Source organism: Anolis sagrei, chromosome 3, assembly GCF_037176765.1.
Source record: "Anolis sagrei isolate rAnoSag1 chromosome 3, rAnoSag1.mat, whole genome shotgun sequence".
NCBI lineage: Eukaryota > Metazoa > Chordata > Lepidosauria > Squamata > Dactyloidae > Anolis > Anolis sagrei.
In genome coordinates this window covers 64698965-64711460 of record NC_090023.1, presented here as the reverse complement: position 1 = coordinate 64711460, position 12496 = coordinate 64698965, and the positions used below count along the sequence as shown (strand labels likewise).

Sequence of the window (12496 nt, the reverse complement as noted above, 5' to 3'; positions counted from 1 at the left end):
TCTGCAGACATATAATTTTCTATGTGTACAACACGGTTTTCTGTACAAAAACACAACATTCAAATTTTATATAGAATATGTCCTGAAAATTGCATTTTTGAAATACTTTCTAACAGAGGGAAGCAGGCCCGTAGCCAGGATTTCGTTTCGGGGGGGGGGGGGGGGGCTGAATTTTTTTCAGGGGGGGTTTCGGGGGGGGGCTGAGTCTGAGTTAAAGAGGGTCTAGCCTAGCAAACCTTTTGTATCATTACCCCAATACCCCCATGCATATGGGATATATTGAGTATGGTGATCAGATCATGATATGAATAAACATAACAGTTTAAATAATGCACCAATAAGGCCTTTTCGCGAACCATCATGAAAATTTCGGGGAGGGGGGGCTGAAGCCCCCCGAGCCCCCCCCCCCCCCCCCCCCGGCTACATGCCTGGAGGGAAGAAACTGTATCAAAAGACTCATTGCACCCTTGAAAAATACACTTAGGGGGCAATTACATTCCTAGTAGATGTGATCTTGGCTGTAAAAGTATCATAAACTTCACACAAGATGACTCTCCTATTTCTTCCCTTTAAGTTGCTGCAGACCTCCTTTTCCCAATAAATCTGTTTAGGAGAAGCACTAGCTATGTTTCTAGAACTGGAAGCAAAATAAGAAGCACCCCATAAACCTTCATTAGGATGTTCAAGAGGATAACATCACTGCTGTGAATGATGATTCAGAAACAAATTTATATGCTTCTGACCTGCTGTTTACTGGTTGGTAAATGACTTATTGGTGAGGGTTGCAGAAGCTTCAAAGTTGGTGTTGGGGAAAAGTTTGGACATTGTTCAATCAGTGGAGAATTATCACCTCCGTAATGTTAAAAAAAGCCAAACTAGACAGATATATATAGGGCTTATGTCTTCATAAGTCACTAATAGCATGTAGCCTCCACCCTCCCCCCCCCCCCCAAATCAAACATCTGTTCCTCATTGAACAAACATATAACATTTTTCATATTCTCACTAATATATTTTATTTTTCAATTTATAATTAAGCCAATGTTGTGGCTGAATGATTAACTGAATCAATCAGTCAATTTTAATATTTTTAAACATTAAAGCATTGAATTTTTGTGAATTCCCTCCAAATCATCACAAATACACCCTCAGTTACAACATTCCTCACCTTATCTTTGGGGGATTAAAATGAACAATATTATTAAATTAATACCCCGGTCTAGACTGTCAAGTTTTACTACACAGCAACATTAAAGTACCTTCGTGACTTTTGTGGACAGTGCTAAACTGTGTTATTTAGAACCTGCCTCTGATTTCCATTAAGTATTTCCACTGTTTTAGACTGATGGAATCATAGAATCATTGAGTTTGCAGAGACCTCATGGGCCATCTAGTCCAACCCCCTGCCAAGAAGCAGGAAAATTGCATTCAAAGCACCCCCAACAGATGGCCATCCAGCCTCTGTTTAAAGGCTTCCAAAGAAGGAGCCTCCACCACACTCTGGGGCAGAGAGTTCCACTGCTGAATGGCTCTCACAGTCCGGAAGTTCTTCCTAATGTTCAGATGGAATCTCCTTTCTTGTAGTTTGAAGCCCTTGTTTCGTGTCCTAGTCCCCAGGGCAGCAGAAAACAAGCTTGCTCCCTCCTCCCTATGACTTTCTCTCACATATTTATACATGGCTATCATGTCTCCTCTCAGCCTTCTCTTCTTCAGGCTAAACATGATATTAGCTGTATGTGGAAAATCTTGGCACAATATACCGAGAACCAAACACTAAACTATTAAAATATTCTTTCACTGCAGTAACCCACATATGTTGAAGTTAAGCTGTACAGAATGGAATTCAACATAGAATAAATTCTTAAATGGTTCCCATTGAAATCTTATTTTGATCATGTTTAGGATTCAATTCCTTTTTTTCAAATTTGACAATTCATTTTAATAATTCATGAACATGTGATAATGACAAAATTATTATTAAATAGTAACTTCACAAACATCTCAGCCACTAGAGCTCTGAATGCCTTCATAAATGTTTCAGCCACTAGAACTGTGAATAACCTCATAAATGTTTCAACCACTCTAGCTGCGACTTTTGACAAAATATCACACTGAATAAATAGATGCAAACCTTTTTTGTTGTCACCAAGGCAAATAATGCAACATTATTATTTGATGAACTTCTAACAACTATCTATCTTATTCTACACAACTTATGTTATACTAACTTCAGAATGCAGCTAGACCTATGGGAGAAACCATACCTGACAACATGTGTAAACATGCAAATACTTAGTACCATGCTTTTCTACAGCATTTGTGAATTATCATACACATTTTCAACAATTGCACTTCCATTTCCTTCATTGATACTCTCCAAGAGTGATTTACACTATACCATAGAGAGGATTCTTCTATGTACTAGTACAGCAAAACTGACTGAAGCTGATTGAATATAAACCCTTTTCTTCATAATACTTATTGCTTCTCCTATGTTAGTACACACAATTCATAGAAGTCCTCATGCATAAGAATTCTACTAGTCAGAGGGAGTAAGTTTAAAGGGAACAAAGTGAATGTTAAAGCTCTCTAGAATATTTAGTATGCCTATGAGCCTCACCAACAATAAGAGCACTTGGAGATAGTATTTTAGAATTAACTTACCTGTAATGATATTGGGCTTTGGTGGCATGATGAATTCATATAAAGTTGGTTCTGAATATCCCAACCTGTTTGTAGCAGTAATTTGCACTTCATAGCCCACTGTCCACTGCAAATGCTCTAGGACAATGTGATCCTTATTGCCTTGGACCTTTTTCTCTTGCCATCGGTCTTCCTTATCTTTCTGTAAAAATGCAAATGGTTTAAATGACAGAATAAGTTCTTGAACTGAATACATTTGGAACTGAGGCACAACTAACATTATTAGGCAACTAATGTATGTTCTTTCCTACTAAAAAGGGGGTGCAATTGAGTTTGTTTCCAAAAAGTACCAAATTCATCTGAACAAATTTTACAGGAATAAAAAACTAAAACAAAAAAACCCTAACCTGCTGAGAGTATGCATTCTTTTGCAATAAAATGCAATTTGCCAAACCCTGTACCAAAGTGATTTGACACATTACAACTCCTTTGATTATATTATATTATATTATATTATATTATATTATATTATATTATATTATATTTATTTGCAGTACGTCCTTCTCAACCGCGATGGGGACTCAGGGCACAGCATTGGCAACAATTCAATCCAATCGACAAAAAACAGTAGTCTACACATAGCCAACAATGTACTGCAATTTGTAACACCCCCCCCCCCTCTTCCTGCTGCACATTGGGTACCTTAGGGAAACAAACTCCACAATTGACCAGACTGCATTGACTACAATGCTTAAGAAGTGCATTGAGCAATGGTCTACTGTTTCTTACAATACTAAGATGGTCTTAGTAACTCAATATCAGTACTATGCAAATGAGGTGATTTGCTACTTTCTTTAATGTAATTCCTTGGCCTAAATCCAATATAACATCATTGAAGGAAAACAGTGTAGTTGAAAGTAATTTTTACATTAATAAAATAACAGTAACTTTTTCATAATTTAATTAATACCTGGATTTAGTTCCCACCATGGGATGAGCTTCCTGTGACAGTGGGATTGTGTGTTTTTATAAGGGCAAGACGCTGTGTTAATGGTAGCACTGCCTATGTCACACAGACTTTTGCTGAAAAGCAGCTGCTATATAGCAGCAATAGTGGTTGGTGTGTGTATTGGGGGCGGGGGGCTGAAAATGAAAGAGGGAGGAGATACTGGTGGATGATCTCTCAGAGACAACAGAAGAAGCACTTAAGCTCATTATTTTGAGTAATACACAGAAGTTGACATCAGTAAACTAAAGGTACTAGGGAATGTCTTTTGTAGGGAAAAACCCATGATGAGACAATCAAAAATGAAAGAAAAAATAACGAGGAAAGTGAAATGTTCAGAAGTAAAGTAACAACTGTACTTACACCAAAAGGGTGTTCATGTATTGATATGCTTAGATGTGAAAGGAAAGTCCAGAGCTGAATAACATGTAATATGGATATGGAATGTGAAATCATGAACTAGAGGTAGTTACGGAGTGTAAAAAAAGAAAGAAATAGAATGTGTAAACATTGGAAAACTTTGGATGAATGAGCTAAAATGGAAAATAAAGGGAAAGGAAATGAAAATCTAAGAAGAAGCAAAGTAGCATTAATAGTAAGATGAAATGTAGCAAAAGCAGCAGGGCATATGATGGAAATTTTTGTCAAATAATATCAACAAGACCGCAAGGGAAAAAAATCCTTTACAGAAACAGAGTAAGAAAAAATGGAAATAATCTGTGCTACACTCTAGAAGGAAATTGTTCATACACCCAACAAGGCATATTGATAATAATAAGTAATTGGAACACAACAGAACCAAACATCACAAAAGAATTTAGTGTGACATCAAGAAAGGAAAGTAAGAGACTGACTTGCCAAATTTTGTAAGGCAAACAGTAAGTTCACTGCACATTCTTCAGGCAACTTAAGGAGAGACTATATAGGTATATGGATATTACCTGATATCCATTAAATAAAGCAAATAGGCAACATAATTGAAAAGAGAATATAGAATATTATTTCCTCTGCAAACACAATACTGTGTTGGTGTATCAAGGTACTACAGAAAAGTAATAAGACTGATTTTCTTTTAACCATGAATTTTATTTTGTATCCAATTCAAGTGTATCCCTTTCTGAATAGTTTCCTTTCACAGCTACACAGTGATGGAAGTGTTGTTCCCATTATTCATAACAGTGCTCGAAGGCTTCTCGTGGAATAAGTTTCAGTTCATTGGTTACTTCTGGATTTCATCCAAATTTCACCCAGAGTAACAAAGTAGTGCCCTTTCAGGTGGTTTTTGAACTGGGGGATTAAGGAGAAGTCACAGGGACTGAAATCTGATAGGTTTGGGGGGCTCAGGAGCCATAGAAATGCTTTTTGTTTGCCAAAAAGAAATCATTGATGGAGATTGCCATATGTCATGTGGTGTTGTCGTGGTGCAGCATCCAAGTGAGTTCAATGCTTAGTCACATATGTGCCACTCTATTCCTTAAACTTTGAAATACTTCCTAATAAAAAGGTTGTGTCTTGGAGGCACACATTCCTTGTGGACCATCCCCTGACTGTTAAAAAACCAAATGAGCACTGAATTGATTAATTTGCTCGTTTTGCTTTCTTGGGATGGAGAGTTTGCAGTATGCCACTTCTGACTTTGGTGTTTGGTCTCCAGGTCATATTAAAAAATCTTGCTTCATCACCTGTGATCATGCGACTGAAGAATTCTGGCTCCCTTTCAAGACATTTCAGATGATCAACACATGCATCCCTCTGATTGGCCTTCTGTTCAGTCATGAGGCTTTTTGGAACTATTTCTTTTCTGCTGTCCTTTTTGTAATGTACGTCACAAACACAGCTTAACATTTCAACTATTGTGTTGCAACTGTAGCAAGTTCAAATGTTTATGGCAGGGGTTAACTTAACTGCTATGTGAAAGGGGAGGTAAAAGCGTTATGGTTCATGAACAGAGTTGACAGTTAAATTACTTTTCTGCTCTACCTCAATTTTTAAATTCCATGGAAAAAGGGAATTCCTTTCCCTATTTGTCTGATATCTTAAAGGTTTACGTTTTTAAAGGCTTAGTACAATACTTGAATATTTTATTCAAATGGAATGAAAAACATAGTTCCAGGCAGCAGAATAGTGCACAAATCTCCATTTGAATACAATTAGAAAGGAATGGGAAATATAATTATATATCTTTAGTATATAGTGTCCATCTGTGTTATGGTGGTCTCCAGTCCTGACATGGATCCTACCTGTTTTCCATCATGTGCTGTGATGTGAGCCAGGATGATAGGGCACCGAAGGATAAAGGAGGGGGAGAGAAAGAATAATTTCTCTCTCCCTTCCCAGCACTCCCTATTTCTGTGGCCAATGTTACAGTATGAAATGGAGAACAGGTAGGACCATGCCACAGCTGGAGACTACCATGACATGAGGGATGGGAGGGAATCTCCATCCTATTTTCTGGGCCTCCTGGGCCTGGAAAGTACAAGATGACAGTGGGGACAGTTGTGTCTGGTTCCATCCTCACATGCACTAAATCAGGGGAAAGTCCAACTGCGGCAGATTTTGGACTTTCCTCTGACTCTGACTAATGTGGGACAAGCTGCATAAAGATGGACTTTCCCCACATTACCAGAATCTGCACTATGTGACATTTGGCTGCAGTGGGACTGATCCATATCTACACCAACTGAAGTGCTTAGTGTAGATGGTGCCTTAATCAAAGCTGAGCAACAGCTTAATTGATTTAAAAATTCAAAGTTGTGGATGAACTATATCTTATATGACATTGGCATTGTTTTTATTTCTAAAAAATAGCACCCTAAAGTATAATAAAAATGGCAAAAAATTTAATAGTTGTTTTCTTTTAATTACCTATGCTTTCTATGCTTACTTACGTAGGTTTTGGGGATAAAGACAATTTGCTGCTTTGTCTCAGTCAAGAAAACGTTTTTGACAGCCTTGCATTAATTTAATGTTTTGAGAAGATCCAACAGAAAGAAAATACCTCGTATCATAAGTATTATGCAGATTCACAAATATTTGAATATAGTTTAATTGCCCTTGGCAAAGTATTATAAAAATATATTTTGTAACATATAATATATCAGTGTCTTTTAAAATAACATAATGGATAAAAGAGAATATCTTATTTGTACTGAATAGCTGTTTGATAGATGTTTCAAGGACAAAAAACAAAACAAGTCTACATTCATCATGCTGTTTTGCTGTCTCTGAAAAGCTAGTGAACACCTTTATTGAATGTTTTATAATGTATTTTAGAAAGCAGTGATTGCTGTGAAGCCCAAAAATAGAAAGACAAAAGGAAGATTTATTAGTGGGCCATGGCCAATCCTATATTGAAAATAAATGAAAGCTAGACATTAAGAGGGTGTTTTGATTAGAATAACAGGAAACTCTCCAGATTCACAATGGCAGATGGAAAATTCCTTATACACTAAATCTTGCCAACAAAGATATAAAAATGAATGCAAAATATTATTGCTTAAAATAGCCTTGCCTTTTGAAAAACCCCTCAACCATTAAAAGATTTAAAAAGAGGAGATTAACCAGAAATCAGCAGAGAGACACACAGAGATAAGAGGGCACCTAGAGAAATTTAGGATAAGCTAAATTTGTCTTTTCACAAATGATCCTCACCTTATTTCTAGAAACAAACAATAACCCCTATTTGTGAATGTTTTGTAAAAAGAACATCTATGGACAATCTTATTTCTTTCTCTTATGTAAGAACAAATATTTTACCCCCCCCCCCCCCCCCCGTCTGAGTTTGGCTTTTTTGTTTGTTTTCATTTTGGGACTCTGGGGGTTGAGAAATGCATAGAATCTTTTATGGAGAAACAGTTCTGTGCAGAAAACAGAAGACATAAATATATCGTCAACTTTACAACAAAAAAAGTCTGAAGAAAAAAATCTTTCCTGGACAATTTTCCTTGTAAACTGTTCAAAAATTGCAAAGAATGTGCAGCAATTTGACCATTGACTTAATTGCCAGGACAACTTTTTTCCAATGAGTATGATTTATTCAAATATATTTTTAAAAATGTCCCTAGTTCAAAAATCCTGTCAAAGTTCAAAAATCCTGCCAAAGAGATGCAAGGTTTTGGTTAAACTTTATGCATTCTGTCTCATAGATGTATAAATATATTTTATATTTTAATATATCATAAAAGCCCCATTTGTCAATGGTGCTGCCACATTTCTTTTTCTCTCTCCCCCTACCCTCCTATCCATATAGTGTTATTGTGTGTATTTCCAAATTATGGTGCCCTAAGGAAAAGCTATCACAGGTTTTCTTGGCAAGATTTGTTCAGAAGTGATTTGCTATTAAATTTTGTTGAGGTAGAATGAGTATTTACTTAACAGGTTTCCATGATCAAGAGGACAATAAAAACCTGGTCTCTTCAATATCGAAGCTACTACACAATGCTTGCTCACTTCATAGATATTGCATGTCATTTCTATTATTTTTATTTGTCATTTTCCTTTAAACTGATCTTGTCATTCCTAATGGCAAAAAAGAACATATAAAGACACCAAAAGTAAATAAAAAAGCAAAAATTCAAAGCAAATGTTATTTAAGAAAAAAGATTCTGTTTTATTCCTGTAGTCACATAGCAGTTAATATTGTAGATCATATTCCAAGAATTTCTAAATGTGTTTATTAGAGGTTCTGCTGAGTTAAAAAGTACTGACTCCCAGAATTCTATTAAAATACAATCTTCCTGAATACATTTAGTGATTCTTTTCTCTCTCAGTTTTATGCTACTTGAAGATTTCAAATATCCATTTGCCACACAAGTCCTGATATTACAGTTTAATTTTCTATCTGCAGATAATTGCTCCATGGGAGCTAACATATTAGTCTGATGTAGCAAATATAAAACATTCTGGAAAATACCTTATGCATGTTTAAAAAACCCCCAATGTATTTTATTACTAATAGTATACTTACACTTCTGTATTTTACAATATACTCCAGAATAGGTGCTCCTCCATCATCTTGTTTTATTATACTAAGTTTAAAACTTTTCCCACTGCCTGGTTGGCCATGAATAGATGGTGGGCTTGGTTCACCTATATGATAAAAGTCAAGATGATAAAATATAATGCAATTAGTCTATGATGTATGTAAATTGTATTTGCATGTGTAAAGCAAGACCCCCCCCCATGACCCAAACACAAAATATAGACACATAAGTGTTGGCATAACAAAGGCCACAACTTGAATTTATTGGTTACAACTGAAAAAGGTTTAGCAAACACACATGGGTCCTGGATCTCAGAACACCCTACCTGGTGTTCTGATGACAAGCCAACAGAAAAATAGTGCAGGCTCCTGTTTACACCATCTGGGCTCCCTGTGCCTCCACACACCTGATGCCCAAAAGAATGATCCCTCAAACAAGGCAAACTAGCCAGAACCAGATCCAGGGCCCATACCAACTCTCCCAAGTTGTGACAAAGAATAATACAGTCAAAACAACAAGTAATACAGACAAACAGCAACAAAGAACTAAGGGTCGGTGGAAAGCTCTTGGAGGCGACATAGCTGGGGAGCTTCTGGGCTGCCTTAAATACCCAGTGAGCAATCCTGAGTAAAGGCCTTGCCTAGAATGATCAATCAGATAGAGCCAGGAGGTTCTATCTGATTGGCTGATGTTTTTGTGTGCTACAGAAGGGAAGATGGCAGGTGGAGGACAACCTGCAGACACAACTTTCCTGCTGGGTAAGTGGGACAGGGCATTTAAAGAGATAAGGTATCCATTAGCCAAAGAGAAGAAGCCTTACAAAAGCATAAACCAAATCCAATTATATAGACTAAATGATCCAACAAGAACTTGGTGGATAGAATTCAATAAATAAATATATTTATTGAATTCTATCCACCTTTATCCCATGATGGGAATTAAGATGGCTTTAAAGTTTCATTGATTCCATGGATTGACTTTAGTTGGGTCTAACAATTGAGTTTAGCTCCAAGCATTTAGAATGATGTTGCAAATAATGCACAGACAGTCAAAATTAATACTATGATTATTTTGAAAACAAATTTCACCAAAACTGTTTGAATTAAAGTGAGTTCTTCAAGAATCCGTTTCTCATACCATTATGACCAAAGTTGACCATGACCATGCATGGACAAGGATATGATATTATTTAGATTCATTTCAGTCTGGTTTCAGGCCTCATTATGAGACAGACAGCTTTGGTGTCTTTGGTGGATGACCTACGCAGAGAACTGTGCAAGGGGAGTCTGTTCCTGTTGGTTCTCCTGGACCTTTCAGAGGCTTTTGATACCATAGATGGTGCTTGAAGGTACTGTTCTTCAGTGGTTCCATTCCTTCCTGGAGGGACATTGTCAAAAAGTGGTGCTGGGAGATTTCTAGTTGACTCCTTGGCCACTAGTCTGTGGGGTCTCTTAGGGCTCTGTGTTGTCCTCCATACTGTTCAATGTATACCTGAAACCACTGGTTTCACCAAACACCTAACTCTATCACTCCCTTTCACCTACTTCCAAGGAAGTGGTTCCCGTACTAAATTGGTGTCTGTATAACTTCTTTGTTGCAACAGCTCCACTGTCTACCAACATGTTTCCAGACACAATTCAAAGCCCTGGCTTTGACATGCAAAGCCCTATATGACATCTGCCCAGGTTATCTAAAGGACTGTATCTCTTTTTATGAATTTTGTAGACATCTACGATCTACTGGGGAAGGCCTTCTATCTGTCCCCCACCCACTCAAACACATTTGGTGGGAACAGGGGGAGGGCCTTTGCGGTGGCTACTCCCTCCCAAAAGAGACCAGGATGGCCCTATCTCTGCTGGTCTTCGGCAGGCAGGTAAAGGCCTTCTCCTACCAGTAGATATTTAGGGAAGGATAAGGGGCAGGCTTTGGAAAGGTTGTAGGTGGGATTGTTTGGAGGGGATGGGGACTGTGAGCTTTAAATGCTATTTTAATAATAATAATAATAATAATAATAATAATAACTTTTTATTTATATTCCACCCTATCTCTCTGGTGGGACTCAGGACAGATTTAAAATGAAGTTATTACATTTTAATCTGTTTTTACCACACTTTAATATTGTGTTTTTTTTAAAAAAAATAGACTGAAGTGTGGTATTGTTAGCCATCTTGAATCCCCATGGGGAGAAAGGCAAGGTATGAATAAAAGTAATAATGATAATGATAATGCAATTTATTTTTTTCCATTTAATGATGGACATTTGCATCTCCATATATAGGACCAATGGTACTATAAAGAGAAGTGGCAGATATGGAGGGTAATGAAAAAATACAGGGCCATGCCAGGAAAGCTACCCTATACAGATGCCATCGGATCCCTCCAAATAAGGTATGGGGCAAATAGCATGTGAGAGTGAGTTGTTCCCTCTGTCAGCTCCAGCTCCCCATGTGGGAACATGAGAGAAGCCTCCTAAAGGATGGTAAAACATCAAAACATCTGGGTGTCCCCTGGGCAATGTCCTTTTGCAGGCGGCCAATTCTTCCCCACCAGAAGTGACTTGCAGTTTCTCAAGTCACTCCTGACATGAAAAAAACAAAAACAAATCTTGTCCTTGTGATTTCTCCTGACTTGCGGAAAATGGTCCATCTCCTTATAGTGCTAGTCCTTTGTGTAAAAAGCTGTTGCAATGCATAAAAATCATAATCACATCTGCCTCTTGATAGTATTAAAAAAAACCCAGATAACCACATCTGCCTTTTCATAACGTAAACAAGAAGTCTACACATGGGTTGCTTGAAAACAGAGGTCAGAATGTTTCATTGGCTATTGAACCTATTTCTAAAATCTGTTGTCCCATAACATAGTTTTATTGTTACATTGACAGACACTTCAAATGTGCAATGACTTAAATAACCTTTGGATTTCTAAGCAAAATGTGTAGAATGTATTACATAACTTCTATACAAGTTGTAAATACATCTAGAATATGTTAGTCCTACCAGATCAGGTGATTTTTTTTTCAGTAGGATTCATAGTGGAATCTGATAAATTGTTCCTGGACAAGTATTTATAATTTAAAAAGTGCATCAAAATCAGTTGAACGGTCAATGAATGTTGAGGTTCTCCTACAGAAGAAATTGATCTCAAAACTATAGATGAGATGACAAAATCTATAACATTCTTCTTTAGAGCACCCATCAATGAATAATTTCTCTTCATTCTGTAGAGCTACTGACAGACATCAAGAGGAGCATTAAAACAACAATGACAACACTAGTTCATATGTATCCCTCCCCCCCAAAAAAGTATGAGTAATTTGAAACTGTGTGTATACGTGTATAAAAATAGCAATAAGATAACTTACGAACGGGTAGGGTCTGAAATGTTTCTATTTTGCTATATTCTCCTTGCCCTTTTCCATTTACAGCAGCAACCTTGATTTCATATGTTGTATTTGGTTCTAGACTGCTGAGAAGCACCATTGCTAAAAGAAAAAGAGCAAAATTTAGCTAAAAATAGACATGTTGTGAGAAATATGCAAAACACTTTGTAAAATGTCAGCTTCATTCATTTCATGAGCATAAATAAAACTTATGCTGAGAAACTAAATATCAGTAAACATCTTCTACATGCAATAGAGGACTTTGGTTGAAATCCAATATTGTGCTAGTGGCCTTCTGTTTGCACAACAGAGGTTCTCTTTCTCCCTTCTTGAATTCCTTTAAAATCTGATCCAGCAGATTCTCTAGTTTCCCAGAGAAGCTAGGAGCATATGAAGATCTGCAGAGGAAAGGGCAAATAGCTCCTCTTTAATATTAAACAGCTTAAAACAATTACATAAATGGATCTGTTGATTATACATTAT

General features: G+C 36.9%; 1 protein-coding gene across 3 annotated transcripts in view; it reads right to left on the bottom strand.

Moving 5' to 3' along the window:
- The window catches only part of NCAM2 (neural cell adhesion molecule 2), a 301945-nt gene that overhangs the window by 45887 nt on the left and 243562 nt on the right, over positions 1 to 12496 (bottom strand). For all 3 annotated transcript variants that reach the window (XM_060770486.2, XM_060770485.2, XM_060770484.2), the window contains exons 13-15: positions 11996 to 12115; positions 8616 to 8737; positions 2665 to 2845 (exon numbers count right to left, since the gene is read on the bottom strand). In XM_060770486.2, coding sequence (XP_060626469.2) covers positions 2665 to 2845; positions 8616 to 8737; positions 11996 to 12115 — 423 coding nt within the window. The remainder of the gene's footprint in view (positions 1 to 2664; positions 2846 to 8615; positions 8738 to 11995; positions 12116 to 12496) is intronic.